The 18,314-nt window shown below is 51.0% G+C and overlaps 1 protein-coding gene across 1 annotated transcript; it reads right to left on the bottom strand.

Moving 5' to 3' along the window:
• Positions 1–4,694: 4,694 nt before the first annotated feature.
• Positions 4,695–16,615, bottom strand: MCM2 (minichromosome maintenance complex component 2). Its single transcript, XM_026052698.1, has 16 exons — positions 16,601–16,615; positions 16,058–16,245; positions 15,463–15,638; positions 14,562–14,825; positions 13,349–13,568; positions 12,882–13,089; positions 12,047–12,181; positions 11,632–11,823; positions 10,470–10,563; positions 9,579–9,829; positions 9,208–9,334; positions 8,883–8,995; positions 8,505–8,747; positions 7,573–7,755; positions 6,569–6,724; positions 4,695–5,667 (listed from the first exon to the last, which is right to left on the bottom strand). Exons 1-16 carry the CDS (start codon positions 16,604–16,606, stop codon positions 5,557–5,559), a joined length of 2,667 nt encoding a protein of 888 aa, XP_025908483.1. The 5' UTR covers positions 16,607–16,615; the 3' UTR covers positions 4,695–5,556.
• Positions 16,616–18,314: the final 1,699 nt, after the last annotated feature.

Here is an 18,314-nt window from a genome sequence, read left to right as displayed (position 1 = left end):
TGTCATTTTTCCACTTTTTCTGCTGGTAATTTGGCTCCCTTAGCACGCAGGTGGCTTACTACAAGTGGGCAACTGAAAGCCATTCAGATATCCTCCCCCCCAGCACAATCAGCCCCGGAGTCTTAGAAGTCAGATCCAGAGTCTTCAGCATCCTAATCACATTAAAGAAAGCGCCAAAAAGGGAAAAAAAAAAATGCCCTCATGTATTACATGCCCTCAGATCAGAGGGATGGAAACCACGTGGGCATGGCACTGTGCACGCTTCCTCGGGGCCTCGCAGAGCTCCCTCACGCTGCCTGGATTTATTTTGACATTGCCCATTGGTCTCAGACCGAGCAACATAAAGGGGCCATATAAAAGAAGCTGCATCTTAGGCAAGAAAATTAAATAAAAATTAGCAGCAACATCCATCAGCCAAGTCAGCACTGGCAGGAAACAGCCAGGAATGAGCAATACCAGTCATCTTGCAGGAGCGCGGGAACCTAAACCCAGCCTCCGTCTCTCATTTTTTGCTACCTTGGACAGGTCTGGCTGGTTAGAGTCTCCCGAGATACTGACAATTTCATAGGCAAGGGATTAGCACTCCTCATTTGATCTTCTCCAGCTTCTCCACCTGGTGTATATTCTTAAACAATGCTTAGTGCACTGGTTTAAAAAAAATTAAAAAAAGAGAAATGAAAAAAAAAAAAAAGAAAAACTTTTTTTTTTTGCATTTGCACTATTTTTTTTTATAGTTGCTCTGAAACTGTTCTGTAAAGCAGGATTTTTCCCCCCCTCTGTATTGCCTTTGTCTGTGTTTTTCTGTTCTTCCTCCAAATTGTTCAGTTCATGGTTATGCCTATTATACTGAATCAGAAAGCAAGCGTGTATTTCAGGCTGACAAAACCATAATACCCTTCTGCTGTCTCCCCCCATAAGTTACCCAAACAGCTTTTGCCTTCAGGAATGTCAGCCAGCTTTCTGATTCCAATTTAAGGGTCATGTTTTGTTCCAAGGTACTAGCAAACAAGTATGACTGAGGAATGAGGTGATAGCTAAGGAAAAGAATTCAGTGCCTTGGACTCGCTAATTAAAAATAAATTAAATGCAAAGTCTGTTCTGAACAGAAGTCTAAGTTGTTTTGAAATTCCATATTAAAAATAAGAAACAACACATTATTTGAAATATGCTGTTAAGATGTTTTAGTAAAATTTAATTTACTCGCAAAATTTAATTTGCCTACAAAGGTGAAAGTAATCTATTAGCATTGCTCATTAGCATGAGCAAGAGAGAAAGCAAAATGAACCTGCTCTCAGATGTGAGGGTCTTGCAGTGTTAGAAATGCAAGATGTTAGTATCAGGAAAAAGATTTAACCCTTCCTTTTTCTTTGCATACAACATTTGCACACGGGATGGAAAAAATTATCCATTTTTTCCAATTCCAATCCATTTTTTCCAAATGCAATTCTGACCATTTTTAGGGCAGAATTAAAAATCATCTCGACCTCTGGGCAGCTTGCTTGGCTCTCTGCGAGTTTGGGGGAGTCTTGCAGCACCCCAAACACTTTAATCCAAACTGCTGCAAGGCTGCCCAGCTTTTTGGCATTCCCGGGGAGGCTCAAGCCTTGCCCTGCCAGGCCCTGCCCAACCCCTTCTTTGCAAAGCATAAGGAGAGAATTAACCTCCCCCTCTTTGCTGCACACACGTATTTATTTCAGAGTCCTCTGTAAGCATTTTATAAGCTTATTTGGTGACTTAGCCTTTTTAATGCTGTGACACTGAAATGCTTTGCCTGTACCACGCAGGGGCAGGTACCTGCTCTGCTCCTGCAGTGCTCGTGGTGTGAAGGGCTCAGTCCTTCCCACGACTGGGTACAGCCCAAAGCTTCTACGCTCATCCAAAAGCATGTGTGTACGGGAAAGATAATAAACCCTTTGGGATGAGGGACCTGGAGAAACAAATGCTTCCAGGATGTGCTGTAACTAGAGGGGAACAGAATCTGCTCTGTCTGGAGCCCAAGAGAAGAAGGGAGATTTTCTGTATCGTTTCTTACCTTCGTGCAAGAGCTTCCTTCCCCTGGGGAGCAGTTGGGCTGCCAGGGATGTCACTGGTCCTGCCTGTGTCCATCCCCTGCCATGAGCAGCAGCAGAAGGACGAGCACTAGCTGTTCTTTACTTCTCCTCCCACTTTCCGCTTGCCCCTGCTGCTTTCCATCCATGAAGCTGCACCTTTCTCTTTGCACTAAGGCAGAGGTGATGGCTGCATTAACAGCCATGCCCTTGCCCTGCAAAGCCCAGCAGGATCCCAGAGGAAAACAAAGTCACATTGCATTTGATTAAGGGGCTAGAATAAACATCCAACAGAGGCACCTGGGCCAAGGAACCAAGCATTTCTCCTGGTAAAAGCCAGGGCAAGATCCCTCATAGCCCAAGGAATGGGACAATTCAATGACTGGGATTTGCACTAGGAATCCAGATCATCAGACAAGCACAGAGCCAAGGTGGACAATCAGCCCTAGCAGCCAGGGTCACACATAATCCAGTAACAGAAGAAGGAACCACAGGAACAATAAGGAATAAATTAAACCCGGAAAGCTCACCTGGGAATTAAGGTGCAGATCAGCACTGCATGTGGCCAAGCAGAGCACCACTGAAACAGAGCAAAAAACTAGCACTCATACAGCATAGAACAGAGCAGCTGCTAAAAACTGAGCTTAACTGGGACTCTGGATTTATGAATGTGGGTAGGTTTAAAGGCCGCAGGTGAGACTGCACATTGCAATTGAAGTATATAAATGCATGGCCCGAGCATCCTAGAATTTTTTTTTCCTTGCCTGGAAAAAGGAGAGAGCATTAGGGTTATTCTGTATTTCTTCAAAGTGCTCCATGCTGGGCTATGGTCAAGGAGCCGTTTATGAAACTTAGAGAATAGCAAAGCCTTCAGGAGGCTGCATGCAGCACGCTGAAGTTAAATGGAGTCAAGAACCGGCCCCCGTGCCCTTTCCAAAGCCAGGTTGCTCTTCCAAGGCAGCCTCAGTGGGCAGTCAGCACCAGCCACGCTCCCAAGGGAATGGCTGCTAGCAGGGACACTGTTTTGAGGAACATCCCCAGCACCTTCATGGAGAAGTCCAGGTATTGCTGGTCACAGACAACCCTTGTTTCCCCAAGACCCTCGTCTCTGCTCTGTGTTAGAGGCACCTGCAGCACCCAAGAGCAGCAGGTTCAAACCTGCACCCGCGTCCACCTCACGCTGTCAACAGCCAAAATTTGCTCCAGAGAACCTGAAAGGCTGTGAGAACAGGAACATGCCTTCAGACCAGCACTAACGCTCCCTGAGCTGCTGCTGCTGCTGCCAACATCAGCGAGGCTCAGCTGCCAGGAGCCGCTGCTCCGCGGGACGCTGGCCGCACACTGAGGTGGGCAGTCACATCCATTTCTGGTGACTCCAACAGCAGCATCCCTCTTGCTGCTGCTCGTGCCCAGTGCCAAGCGATGGGGGTCAGAGCAAGGGAGGCTGAGGTCTGTGGTAGCACGAAACAGAAGGGTGACGCTCAAGAGCCTGGTCTGGTGATAGGGCAGACAACTGGGAAAACAGGGATTCCCACTTACTCCTTGCACTGTGTATTTGCTTGCGGTGCAATGACATGCTTGGCTGTGTAGCTAAGTGCTTGGGTCACCAGATACACAGCAGGGCCCTCCCCAAGCTGTGAGTGTTTCGGAAGTGCTGGGTATTTCTCTAGTGCAGCACTGGGCACCCGCACACCCGACCCGCGGGCAGCAAAGGGCCGGCTCGGCCAGGGGGACGTGCCAGGAAAGGGCCTCTGCAGCCCGTCTGCAGTGAGCCCGGGTAGACAGAGCCCAGTGGGAAGGGAAAAACAGCCAAAACAGTTAAACAAATACACAGGAGGGAGCTGGCAGACAGAGAAGGCAACACGCAGAGCCGGTTGCGGGCTGAGAGTCATGCGCTAAGCCCCCAGCCGGGTGCAAGCCCTGCTCGCTGCTCGCGTTAGAGCCACGCTGAGCGTGGACACATACCCAGAGCAGCGTGACAAACGCCAGCGTTCAACAACCAGGGACGTGGTCTGCTTGGCCAGGCCACAGCTGCAGCATCCCACTTACAAATCCACTCGAGCAAAGGTGGGAGGAGGCTGGAAGGAGGAATCCAAGTGGCAGCCAAGCCCTGAGATCAAGGCTGTCTGGACAGGGACTTGGAAAGGGAGGGAGGTCGGAGCTACACGCTGCAATGGGACGGCCTCAAGCTATGCTGCTGCTCATGGGAGAGTCCCACGGTGGGATTATTGCTCTGATGAGCAGTTAGGATGGGAAAAGATCCAGTGCAGCTACTGGCTGGGGATGGCAGTGCTCATCAGTCCTGTGGGCAACTATCTCACGGTATCCCTGCTCGGTGAGGATGGGCGACAGCTGAGACCAGCACAGGCAGGATCTATCCCCCTCCATTATCTCCCATGATTTCCCACATTTCCTATAATATCCAGAGCAAAGAAAGGATGGGAAGCCTAGGGTATTACATGTCTCCTGCATTAGCAAGCTGCTAGGCAGCTGGTACAGTGTCCCGGTTGCTTTCTTTTCTGTAGCTGCAGAGGTTTCCAGAAGAGACAGAAACAAGGGTATTGAAAATGAAATATATTTAAAATGTGCACAATAAGGGAATTTCTCGCCCACACATAGTCCACCCTGACCATCCTGAACAGTTCCAGCTCAAGACTGCTCCATCTCTCTCCAAAACACCACCACCATCCTCAGCACAGTGGGTAAGCTGAATAAGCTTGGATACTGTGGATAAGGAGGTGCTGGTCAGGTCAGGTACCAGCATTTGGATTCAGCTACAAATTCACATTTATACCCAGGAGCAGAGCTGGTATCCAATACAGGAGGAGAAGCATTTGCCCCAATGTTTCTGGATACTGCCTCAGGATGCGCTGCAGCAGCTTCCACTGCCCCCTCTATTATTAGAAACAGTTGTGCTTTATTTCCGTTCTCTTTTACCCCCTCTTTCTGCAGAAACCAAGCACAAGGTCAGCCCATGCAGGCACCTGGGGAAATGTCAAGTGTCAGGCACAAAGGCCTGGAGCTGAGAGGCTGGTGCTTCATGGAGAGTTGAAAGCAGTCTCAATTATCACCCAGCAGGCTGCAGTCGCCAGAGATGGGAAAAGAGAATCCCTGAGGGTGCTCGCAATCCAAGGGATAAGGCAGACAAATGCTTTTCTAATGACCCCTCTCTGTCCCTCCTATAGATGAGCCTGTAACAACTAGGAACAAGCAAAGAACAAACACGCCATCTATGTGGCCAGCAATTTTCTCCCCACTGGGCTCAGCTCTAAGGCAAAACAGTGACTGAAGTTGCTAAACAGACTTAGCTGGGCACTTAACTACTTAACTCTGTTCTATTTACAAAGTCTTCAACAGCTCAGCACTCCCTTAATCCATAAGGCACAAAACAAGCAGGAGAATGTGCAGCTTAGTCCCTCTGGATCATGATCTGCTTTGCAGCGTTCCCGAGCGAGCAGCCACACGGAGGATTTCTCTCCGGAGCGCGTGGCCGGCTCCAGCGGCGGCCTCAGAACTGCTGGACGATCAGCTTGCGCTTCGTGTCCCGGCTGAACCGGTTCATCCTGAACACTTCGCTGTCGTAGAAGGCAGAGAGGTTGTGGATGTTGATCTGCCGAGCCTGGGAGCAGCAAGGGGGGAATTGAGATTTATGAAAAAAAAAAAAAATTGGAACCATGTGGTTCTCCGTAGCAGCCGCCTCACACAATGTGACAGTCAGCAATCTCTGCTCAGCGGGAACCACAACTGCAGTAGCTGGGGAGGCTGTAGGTCAGGATGAAGGAGCATTGGCAGAGCTGAGCTGAGCAAAGAGAGGATGCTGGCTCAGCAGCTGCCTGCTCTCAGCTTGTCCTTTTGCTTCCACCAAAGCTAAAGCACAACTATTATTCAAGAGTTCAATTCTCTTCCCACTCCAGTGGGAGTCAGTTTTGCAGACCTTTAACTGGGGGGAGGTCAAGCAGGCAGGCATGAGGCTGGTGGCTCTGGAGGGAGCAGTTACTCTGCAGTTACTCTGCACGCTCAATACGGGCAGCAGAAAAGTGGGAACCAGGGAAGCAAATACTGCTCCATTACTAAGCAAGGTAAATACACTGCCAGGAATGGCACGAAGCCAGGAATGCATCCCCTGCACAGGGATGGGAACGCATGACAGAGAAGCATGAGCCCCAGTATTGATTGGGAAAGTTCACACAATGAGATTTTCTTCTCATTTTTTCTTTAAATCCAAGTGCCAGGGAACTCATGCCCTCATTCCCCTGCAAGCAACAGACACTCTGCAGGGTTTAGGCCCAGTCTCCTCACAAAGGGCTGGGAGTGCAGAACAGTTGAGGGGGGACAGGATGGCACTCCCTGACAGGATAAGGTAAAACAGCCCCATTTCTGGGTTGATTAACCCTAAGCTTTTCTGATGCCATAGCTCAGGAGGTGACATTGCAAGTTTGAGAGCAAAACCCTCTGGATGTGAGGCTGCAAGCAGAGAGCAGACACCAACCTACATAAGGTTTGTTACAAGAATCCCCTACCTTATCCACCAGGTCCTTTTCTGGGATTTCTATGGTGTCTTGCTGGGCCCCGTAGCGGTTTCTCTGGTACATCACCTGCTCTGCAATCAGCTGCTTCAGGATGAACAGCAGCAGCTCATTGTTGTCTCGCTTGAATGAAAGGTAACGGGAGAAAGTCTGGGAGGGAGGATGAGAGGAGCCAAGAGTTAGGAACCAAGTGATGGATGCACTGCAGGTCTTCTCTGCCCAACACCAACCAACCTCTCAAAAAGCACACGGAGAAGCAAATGACACCACTGTCACCTGCACTTATAATATCTCCTAAGGGCCTCGGGCCTTGCCAGGCTGCCACCTGCACACGCAGTTACACAACAGCCAAGACACTTTGCAGTCGAAGAGCGAGGCCACAAGTTGCCCAGAGTGAGGACAGGCTCTCAGAGGGGATAAGTGCCAGGCTGCAGCAGACAGGAGCTGCTCAGAGCCAGGTCCTGCCACCCGGAGTAAGGGGTAGACCCTTGTGTACCAAGCCACAGTGAGGGCCACTCTGCGGTTAACTGTCCTCTGAGGAACCCCAGGGCTGCATGCAGGAAAATAGTGAAGAAACTGGCTGCCTGCTTGTCTCAATAACCACTATCTGGCAGCGGCAATAGTGTCCTGTGACAAAGTATGAGAAAGGGGGGCAAAAGAGGAGAGCAACTGCAGTGTTTGGATACAGAGACACAGGACACCCTTCATGCATCACCTCAGTCTCAACAGAGCACAGCTCCTCAGAGAGCTACATGCCCCACCAGAGACTAATGAAGAGCTGCCACGAGGCAGCGCCTTCAGGCTCTCAATGCTCTATTTACACAGGGTCACCACCTTGCCCTGTAGGACACGACCATGCTGGGCCTGGATGAGTCCCTTGGCACGGCTGCAAAAGCCAGGGTCCCTTTCCAAAGAGGCTGCAGCTGAAGCCACGGTGCCTGGTGTGCAGCTACAGCCCATGAGAGATGCACAACCCCCTTGAGAGATGCAACACCCACCTTGCGCATGCTCCGCATGACGCTGAACTTCTGCGTGTCAATGAAGCTCTCCAGCATGACGCGGATGGCCATGTTGACATCATCTTCCACCACGTAATCCCGCAGGTGCATGCGGGCATGGGCCTCCGCCATCCGGATCATCGACTCGATGTGCCGCACTGTGATGGGAATGCTGCCGGTCGCCTAAGGAAAGAGAGGAGGGAGTAGCTCCTTACTGCAAAACAAAAGGCATGGGGCTAGAAAGGTGGCTAGCCTGGCTCAGAACATACTTGCCACCATACAGAGTTATTCCTGGGTTTTTGAGACCTTTTCCAGGCTAAGGAGGTTCTGCCATCTGCTGGCACATCTGCACAGAGCAGCAAACACTCACCAACATTTTTATTCAATTCAGGGAATGCTGCTCTGGGTCCCTCTATGTCGGTGTTTACTGTCTTGCTGGGCACAACAATCCCATTACCTACCAGAGAGTTAAAGGAACACAGAAACCTAATCTGCCCAAGTTCAAAATATTTCCCTCTGACCTTAGCAAATTCCTCTTTTTTGGAATAAAAGGAGGAAACATAAAAGAGATCCCAAGGACAAAAGGCAAGGGTGTTCTCTTCTCTTCTGCAGAACGATTCTCTGTAGTGCACCAGGAACATGTGGGGCTGAGCTAACACTGTTATCTCCCACAGGCCTGCCAGACTGAGCCACAATAGCAGTCACTTGTACACGTGTCCAATCCATGGATTACTAACATTAGATGAAGAATGAGCGATTCAGCAGACACTGCTGGATAGGCAGACCAAGCAGTGTCTGCCTATCTCACAAAAAAGGCAGCACAGATTCTTGTGACGTGAATAGCTAGAATGCATCAACCTGTGCTGGAGGAGCCTGCGGCTGATTCGCACTCCGGACACATACTTGCTCCCTGCTTTTCTCAGCATCCTCACCATAGATTCTTTCCTGAGGTCACTGTACATCCGGGCCACCTTGTCCTGGTCCATCTGGTTGAGTTTGGGGTGGACCTTCTCTTTGGCATAGATGATGTATTTCCTCAGGATCTCTTGTGGAATGGGTTCAACTCCGTATGTGTTGGGAAGGATCACCTCATCGGCATCCCCATTCACTGCCTCCTTACTCCCTGGATGGTGCTTGACATGGCTGCCCACAACAAATCGGGCAAGCATTTCATCCTGCAAGACAGCAGTGGAATAACAGGAAAAAAGTCACTCAGTGGACAGCAAAACACAGTGACCATTTGCAGCTGAGCATCTCAGCAGCATCACCATGAGTCCAACACAAGCTCAGGATCATAGCACAGCCTGTACCTGCACAGGGTCCACAGTGTCTCTCACCACACACAGGATATCAAATCGAGAGATGATGGGCTCTGTCAGGTCTACGTTCTCCGAGAAAGTCAACGATGGGTCGTATCGCCCACCTGGATCACAAAGACAAATCTCAAGGTCAAACATAGACTCCAAGGGTGAAGTGTTGAAGCAAACACAGACCTCCTGCACAAGTAGCTCTTATTGCTTCTCTGCTCCAGACTGGAGAAACCAAGCAGAGGCAAGGGAAGCAATGATGCAGTTGTTGTGACAACTGACCGATGATAGGAGGCCTGAGATGGTCCTGTCCTTCTCCAGCACTTACCTATGGGATTAGCAGCAGCAATTACAGTGCAACGGGCTTGCAAGGATGTGACAATGCCTGCTTTGGAAATGGAGATGCTTTGCTGTTCCATGGCTTCGTGGATGCTGGTCCTATCCTGATCATTCATCTAAGAGAAAGCAAGACAGGACAACCTGAAGTGAATCTCTGTCTACATCCAATGCACCAAGAGGAGTTAGCTCGTGTGGGAAGCTCTGAGAAGACAGCACACTACATTATGCATGAGCAAAGGGGCTAACCAAACCACAGGAACCATAGGGGATGGTAGCCTCAGTTACTGTCCCTCCACACTGCAGAGGTCCAATCCACGCACAGCTTGGCCTTCCCACAGAGACCACACAGCTGGGACTCACCTTGTCAAACTCGTCGATCAGGCAGACCCCTCTGTCAGCCAGCACAAGGGCTCCTGCCTCCAGAGTCCACTCCTTGCTCACTGGGTGCCTCTGGACATAGGCTGTGAGACCCACGGCAGAGGCGCCCTGGCCAGTGGTGAAGATGGCTCTGCTTGATGCCTTCTCTATGTACTTAAGAAACTGGGATTTCGCAGTCCCAGGGTCACCACACAGAAGCACGTTGATGTCACCACGGACTTTGTGCTTGCCACCTATAGCAGAAATGGGAGAGACACAAAAGCAGCTGAGTCCCCTGCATACAGCTTGACAGAAACTCTGCCCTGGAAGCCACACGGCTGAAGGGAACGCAAAGAACAGGCAGGGGAAACACTCTGCAGGGAGGCTGAGGGAAAAATCAGCTTTGGATGTTGTGACATTTTGTTACAGCTTACAGCACCCAGAAGGACCAAAGTAACAAAGGACAAAAGTTGGTAGCACATGAGCATGCAGAATCCAAAGCAGAACTTCTTTACTTCCCAATGCAACTGTATAAAGTACAGGTTTGAGAAGCAGCATTTCTAACCTCACTGAACATTTCTGGGAAATCAAGATGCCAAAAGATCGAGCCTTTGCAGGGGCATAAAACCTGACCCCCTAGAGCTGGGGGGAGGGAGAAAAATTTGCCCAGGTTTGCAACAGGAGCTGTTTTCAGTCTTAGCGTTTCAACTCCTACACCAAGTTTGTAGTGTGATAAAAACTGTCCTTTCCATGGCAGATATCCCTTAGTCTGCTACGTCGTCTGTCACCAAGACATACAGACAACTCACTGCAATAGCACAGACAACCCCAAATCCACTTGCTTTCAACTCAGTGAAGCATCACCATGTGACAACAAACACAAGTGACACCCACCTGGATTTTTGGGCTCCCCACCAAACAGAGCTAAAGCCAAGCCTCTCTTGATATCTTCATGCCCATAAATAGATGGGGCAATGCTGGCAAAAATCTGAAAGGAAAACAGGTAGGTTATCTAGAGAATAGCATTCCTCAGTCTGGACACAACATGGTATGAAAAGCATTAAGGGGCAGTACCTACAGTTCCCTTTAGATACTGCTCTTTCCAAATGGTTCTTTAACCACTGAGAGGGTGATATTTCAGATTTAACCATCTATCCAGTGTCCTACTAAAGTTGCTTCAAAAAATGGTGCTGTAGGACTACTGGAGGTTATGAGATCTCATGCTGGAAACTCCTAACAGTGCTTTCATACCGCTGTTGTGCAGAGCTCACTGGAGAGGCCGTGCCTGTTATCAGGTGTTGCTAACCTGGAGACCTTGATTCAATTTGAGATTTGCTGACTGAACAGGAGAGCAGCTGGACGCTCTGTGCTGCACATGATTTGCCATCATGGTCAAGCATTCATTATTATAAACTACTGATGTACTTTCTCAAGGGTGTTTTGTTAATATCCCGATGCTGGAGTCTACTGATTTCAAACCAGTCCCGGCTCAAATGAAGCTGCTGCACCCACAGGAACTGCACAGTGAATAGTGAAGTGTGTGACCAAGGCAGCAGAATGAGGTCCCCACTCCAGAGAGCCTAACCCACTGCAAGTGAACTCTGTCCTTCCCAGTACAGGATCCAGGTCTTTCCACAGAGAAACAAAGCTAAAACTTCCACACCTTAAGCTAATAACATCCATTTAAAGGGATTGGAGACACAAGTATCAGTTCCTCAGAACTCTTCCTCTCCTTTTGCTTTCAGGATATGGAGAAAGGGAATAATAATCATATATATAGATGGGGTTTGAGTGCCTTCTGCCCTACTCATAGAAAGAGACACACAGAAAATATGATCCCAGAAAGTACAAGGAGATGCCAGCCAGAGGATGCCCTACACTCTTCCTTCCTGTAACTCACTCTCACCAAGAGCTGTTTGAGAGCTACAAAGACCAGATGCTTTCAGACAGGAGTGGGATTTCTAGAAGTTCCTCTGACCACTGTTTCACCAGCTGATGGTGATGCTATGTGACAGCAGGCTGGCCACAGGAAGAGGCCTGTTTGAGGCTGACTCACCTTCTCCCCAATTTGCTCGTCTTTGGAAAGGCCCACAATCACTTTCATGTCCTCATCCGTCAGCTCCCCGATGGCCAGCTTGTTGTCCTTCTTGGCAATGTGGTTGGCCAGTATAACAGTTGCAAACACTGGGAACCCATTGGCAGTGTTCAAGGAGCCGTCGTAGTTGTTGTGATAGATCCCCGTTAGCTCCTTGAAACCAAGAGAGGATGTGTCAGTTCCCATGCAGAATAGAACAGCTCCTCTTTCCATCTTAGGATACCAATCTCGAAAACAGCTGTCCAAATGTGATTGAGAATAACCCCTCCCCAAGTCTCTTCTGGATATAACTATCCAGGACCCTGTGATGTTGCATTAATAGCATGTTTGAAAATGCTCTAGGTCACCTCATTTGTAATGTCAACAATTTACTCACAATCTCATCTCCTGGCTTGCAGCTGTCAACCAGATCAGCGAGGAGAATGGCATCCTTGGAGCGGGGCAGCCTGCCCGCAGCCACCTTCCCAGGGCTCTCCTGGATTTTGATGCGCTGATAGTTCTGATAGACTGTCTGAAACAACAAAATAAAAGTTACTCAGCAAGTCTGGCCAGCATCAGCAGTGCTGGTGCTTCCCAAACGCACCTTACTGTGAAAGGTTCATTCAAAGACTGACCTTGGATACTAACTAAGGGCATGAAAGGACAGAGGTTTGTAGGAGCAAATCTAGGGTATGGGGACCACTGTGGGGACGGTGAAGTTCTTGCCACATCTGGCCTCTGCATGTCAGCCTCCAAGGTCCACTCAAGTCTTGGACTGGCTCCTGAGGGACACCATGCTTGTAATGATCAACAACATCACAGCAAAAAATGAAAGCCAGAACCACAACATTATGATTTTGTTTCCTTAACTGACAGGTCAGGGAATACGGACTGTTAGGGAAGGAGCAGAGCTGGGTGCTTTGTTTCTGCATTTCTACAATACTGACAGGTCACTACGTACCACAGAGAGGAATGTGGCAAAAGATTCAGCTCAAACACTTATGAAGAGACAGTAAAGGACTTCTGTGTACCAGATCAGGCAGATTCAGGTCATTAACTCAAACTGGCAGGATCTAAGCTCTGCATTTAGCATCACTGTCCTCACAACACGAAGCTTGTTCACAGGGAGAGAGCCAAGGCCAGGTGGGAATAACAGGCAACAGAGCAGCTTCAGCAGGACAAGCAGACAACTCTGTCTAGGCGAGAAGCTCCCAGGTGCCCACATCTCTTACCTCTTCCATGTTGATTTCAAAGGGACCAAGAGACTGACACTCTGGACAGGAACCAGGTTTCACCTCCTGGTTCTGGGACTGGAAGAAGGGTCCCAGGATGAAGCTGCACTTGCTGCAGTTGTATTTGACCATGCTGAGCTGAGGCAGGACCCCTGTGCAACTCGTCACCACCCCACTGGTCCGGATCAACTGATTCAGGTGCAGTTGCCTAAGGAAAGACAGAGAGATGCTGGATGCTTGCAGAGATAAGAGAAGGCAGATGACTCAGAAGACATTCTTGCTACAAGGCACAACTGATAGAGACTTAATAGGTAACAGCCATCAATAAGAGTTTTCTCCTGAGGTTTATGTTTTACCTTTGGGGATACTGGAAGTTAATCCTTAATCTTGGACTCAGTCACCTCGATGGACCTACCCAGGGCTTTACCAGCAGTCGAGCTCTCCTGCACTGTGACTCTGCTGCTTACCTGAGTGACCGCAGCTCTTCCACGAGAGGCAGGTGGGAGATACGGACATGGATCTCCTGAGCAATACGATCATATTTGGGGTACATGGCCAGCACCACTTCCTTGGCTGCTTCGTCAAAGATCTTCAGCATTTCTGCTGGGGCCTCAGGCAGAAAGTAGGCAAGGACATGTTCCTGGGCAGCCAGATCTTCGTAGTTCACCACCAAGCTCTCTCTGTTTTCTGGAGAAAAAGAAGAGGTAAATTTTATTTGCACACCCCTTAAGAGTCTGCAGGGGACCAGACGAGACAAGCCTGTTTTTGCAAGTTTTGCTGATGTTTACACCTCCATGAAAAACATATGCAGAGGTAAAGACATAGAAATGTTGTTTTATGATCTTTTTTTTCTGCTAAATTCTTTAGCAGTATGAAACTTCTATTCTTCTTCCCCAGTTCAGCACAGGTATTTCCCAGGTTCAGTGTTTCTAAGACTAAGAAGCCTCACTTCAACACATAACTCTACCACAGACCTCCAATAAGTAGAAATTAACAGGAGAAACAACTGTGCTGAATTGCTGGCAAAAAAACTCTGGTCTCTTTATGTTCCTGGGAAGAAACAAGACAAAAAGCTTTTATTTTCTTGCTGCACAACACCGATCCTGATCTAGCACTAAGGCTTCTGAGCTTTTGCCTCAATATAAAGAAAAAATGCAAGAAGCTACAGTTACATCAACAGTTCTCAGATGTGACAATTTCTGTTTTAAAATTTATCAGTGACAACCTTAAGACTGCTGCTTTTGACAGTTCCTGCTCAGAATACATGGCTGCAACACTGACATCATTTTAGAAGTCACAAGGTCTACATCCCCTCCCTGGGTAATCCAGATTCCAGTGTGAGAAAGTAACTGGCACAAACAACAAGTAATTGTTGTCTCTTTCAGATCATGAGCTTGCAGACCCCTGTCTGCTGCCCCACATTTTTGCCAGTGTTTGTATGGTATGAATAATTAATGAGTAGGAGGTGCCGAGGGCCTTATAATTAGTAAGCCAGAATCAAAGAAGACCATAGAGATGCTTCCGTTATTCATTTATGACCATCAGCATCAGTTTTTTAGAGTGCTGACTCAATGTCTGGGATAAACAGGGCAGGCAGATAAAACTCACTTATAGCCTGGTTCACTGGAGAGTATTGCAACCCACATAAAGAGAAGAGTGCCTGTAATCACCAAGCTCTACCTTTACACATGTCACTGATCCTCTCCTTGAAAACATTGTGTCCATGGTCATCCACGTGGGTCTTCAGGAAGTTCTTGAAACGGTGGTAGATCTCAAGTCGGGGAGCTGCCATGGAAACCCACTCCCTCACCGAGTGCCCCTTCATGTCTTCCAGATTCTCAATGCTCTCTATCATATCTTCATCCTCCTCTTCCACGCCATCGGCAGCCCGCTCTGCCAGACGCCTCTTCCGTGAAGGACGGTCTTCATCTTCATCGTCACTATCTGAGGGTGGGGAGAAGAAGCTAGTCAGAGTTGGGATTCCCATTCCCACTCCTTGGTCTAGTCACAGTTGAATTTTACAGGCTTTGGGAGCAAAGTGGTAGGTCAAAGCCTGGGATACAAACTGGGAGCCACTCCAGGCTCAGCCACGCTCAGTCTCATTCCTAGACTGGCTCCTACATGTTTCATAATGTAGCTATAGACCTTATTGGGTGGGAAAAAGAATATTCTTACTCAACAGCACCCACAAATGTACATTAATAGGTTGAAGGAGGAAGACCTGGACTTCCAAGTGCAGTAAATAAAGGCCCTCCCAGGCAACCACATGAGTCTCTGCAGGAGCAACAACCCCAGCACTCCCCCCACAGCATCTGCTCGGTACAATCCCAAACCCTTGATGGGGACCCTGGGGCTGGGGCCCAGGGCAAGGGGACCCTGACTCTATTTCAGCAGCAACCAGAAGCTCAAAACAAAGTGATGATGTCCAAGGGAGTCCAACCAAATTAATCTACAAACCCAAATGTACTCTGAGCTACTGGAGCTCCAGAGTTCTCCTTGCCTTTCTGATGGTGAGTGACCAGCGCCCAGGCTACAGGGAGCCCCAGAGCAGCAGCTCCCCTGCAATCGCTCCCGTACGTACCGTAGAGCAAGCCTCTCCTCATGCGGCCCATGCCGCGCTCCAGCTCGCGGTCCCGCTGCCTCATGGCCCGCTCGGCGGCCTCCCGCTGGCTGGCCGTCAGCTCCTCCACGTCCTCGTCGTCCAGGGCCAGGCCCTCGGCCTCGTACACGTCCAGCTCCGGGATGGGTCGGTAGTCCCTGGCATACACACACAGCACCCAGTTACGCTGGGGTCTCCTGCTCATCCCTGGCTGCTGCTGCATGGGTGTCGGTGCAGATGTTTTGCAGCAACATGTTCAGCCGTTTGCAGATGTTCAGCAACAAAAAGCAATGTTTTTGCCTGCAAGAGCCCGGTGGCTGGCTGCACGCGCCCCGCGCAAGCCCATCTGGGGACGATCCAAGTTTAACCACACTGCAGGAAATGGCATTTAGCTCCCAAGCAGCAAATTGTTGTTTTCCCAGGAGTTGGTTGCACTGTCACCCTGATCTCTCCCCACTGTCCTGCAGCTCCTTGGGGCAGGCACCAGCAGACCCCACCATGGGCCATGTCACCAGCTGCATCCAGGTCCCCTCTAACAACTCCCGTCCCCAAGCACAACCGCCGGGGGCTTCCTCACCTCTCCATCCCTTCGCCGATGAGCTCTTCGCCTTCCTCCTCCTCCTCGGGGAGCCCCTCGGTGCCCAGGAGCCCCTCGGACTCATCCTCGAAGGGCGGCAGGTCGCGCCCGGGGCTCGACGTGTAGGGGTCTCCGCGGCGCGAGCTGCGCACGGGGCTGGTGGCCGCGGCCTGCGACTCGGGGGAGTCCTGCAAGGGCAGCGGGTGACGGTGGGCGACCACGGCTCGGCGCGGCCACCCCTGCACCCCGCGCAAACGGCAACGGGGAGGCGCGGAACGGGGGCGATAAATCCTCAAACTCTAAATGCAGCCGGAGCGGGGAGGGAAAGGCTCCGGTCCCTGCCCCGCCGCCGGCCTCCGGTGCGGGGACCGGGGGATCTCCCAGGGCATTTTGACTGTCCCTTCTGGACGGTCCCCCGCCTGCCCCCAGCGGGGTCCGAGCCGAACCCGCGCGATGGGATCGGCGCCGCACCGCGAGGCTGCCCGCGGGATCCGATCCGATCCAACCCGACCCGGCTCCATCCGGCCCGGCCCGGCCACTCACCGCCATCGTCCCTGCCGCTTCTTCTTCTTCCTGCCGCAGCCGGATTCCGCGCGAAAAAGAGCCACGTGGTCAGAAAAAGCGCGCGAAACCTTATTAATAATGAATAGACCACGCCCCACTTCGTGAATATGCATGAGGTGCCTGGGCGGGAGGGCGGAGCTCGCCTGAGGGGAGCTGGCGGGTCAGGGAGGGAGTGCAGGGGACACTCCATCCCGGGACACCCTATCCCGGGACAACCCATCCCTGAGGACACCCCATCCCTAGGGACACCCCATCCTGGGACACCCCATCCTGGGACACCCTATCCCAGGACACCCTATCCCTAGGGACACCACATCCCTGAGGACACCCCATCCCTAGGGACACCACATCCCTGAAGACACCCTATCCCGGGACACCCCATCCCAGAGGACACAGGACACCCAGCCAAGGGCTGTATTGAGGGCCCACCTCAATACACCGGACAGGAGCCAGTGACTCAGAGCGTTGTGGCCTCCATGCTCTGAGGGGTAGTGTGAGCCCCGCTTGGCCCCACCTGGACCCCCAGTACAGCCGTGGTGGGATGTCACCTCCCCAGGGAGTGCTGGCACCTTCCCCGCTTCCCACGCCACATCCCCAGGCTCTGGGGACGGGGGGCCTGGCCATGCGCCGGCATTCCCATGTTGTGCATGGGATCGATCCAGCGACATCCAGGGTCCTGCCGCCCAGCTGCTCCTGCCAGGCTGTCACGCCAGGAATTTGAGTCAGGGGATAGATGTGGATGTCAGCTGGCAGGCAAATAACCAAGCTTTTGCCCTTTTTATTTCAAAATCACTCTGGCTTGGCCAGGATTGCACTGGCTCCTGTGAAAGCTGTTCCAATCATCTGTACTCCACACAGGGTCACAATTGCAAGGGTGGGAATTACAAGGGGCAGCCACAGCTGCTGAGTGCCTGCACAGAGAGTGGTGCCGCTCCGGACAGCAAGCAAGGAGGAGCACCTGTCCCAAAGAGCAATTTTGAGATACCAAACATACGTATGGGCTGCTGCTTGTCACAGGCATCAACTGGAAAAGTGCTGCTTTGCAGCTACAGGCTCTTCCATAACTGCAGATGGTTTGGATCCTGGAGAGCTATCTTCTCGGAAGGGTATCTGACAACCTTTTAATATCAGGGAGCGCTTCTGCACTGGGACATGGAATGTGGGACAGCAACACTGGAGCAGGAGGCACCAGAAAATGAGTGACTAAGGAGCCAACCACGGAACTGAAATGCCTCTTCCAGGAGCCCCTGGGGTGATTCAGCCTGGTACTACTACAGCAAAGCAGAAACCTCATGATATAGATATGAGAACGGCTCATCCTCATCCCCTGCGTGCCACCGTCTGCAACCAGAGGCCCCGTGCACGAGGAATGCCTCTGCTCTTAGGGATCACCATGGCCTGTAAGCAGCAGCACCAGAGTGCCAGCGAGGCGGGTGCTGTCTGACATGCCCAGGTGACAGGCTGCGATGACACGGCCTCGCCGCGGGGTGCCACCCTCTGTCCAGGCACAGCATGGGCACCTCTTCTGTCCCATCTGTCCAGCCTCCTTTCCCAGGACCCGGCGGCCGTGTTTTCCCCGCTCTGAGCTCTTGTGCTTGAGGCGGGCTGCTCGGCTTGGGTTTGCTGAGTTTGGGCAGCTCAAACTGCCAAACGCTCGGGCAGGACGTGGCTCCACTCTGCTGTGGAGCTACGC

The sequence above is a fragment of the Nothoprocta perdicaria genome, unplaced genomic scaffold (genome assembly GCF_003342845.1).
Source record: "Nothoprocta perdicaria isolate Ctin4 unplaced genomic scaffold, notPer1 scaffold_9, whole genome shotgun sequence".
Lineage (NCBI taxonomy): Eukaryota > Metazoa > Chordata > Aves > Tinamiformes > Tinamidae > Nothoprocta > Nothoprocta perdicaria.
Note: the sequence above shows the minus strand (reverse complement) of the source record. Positions and strands in the feature narration are given on the sequence as shown.

Bases quoted from the DNA above. Each gene is read 5' to 3' on its own strand.
- MCM2 (XM_026052698.1), bottom strand. The intron at 8,748-8,882 runs GTACAGGCTGTG...GCTGTCTTGCAG, and splicing joins ACACTGTGGACCCTGTGCAG to GATGAAATGCTTGCCCGATT. The intron at 7,756-8,504 runs GTGAGGATGCTG...CTCTTTCCTTAG, and splicing joins ACCTCAGGAAAGAATCTATG to GCGACCGGCAGCATTCCCAT.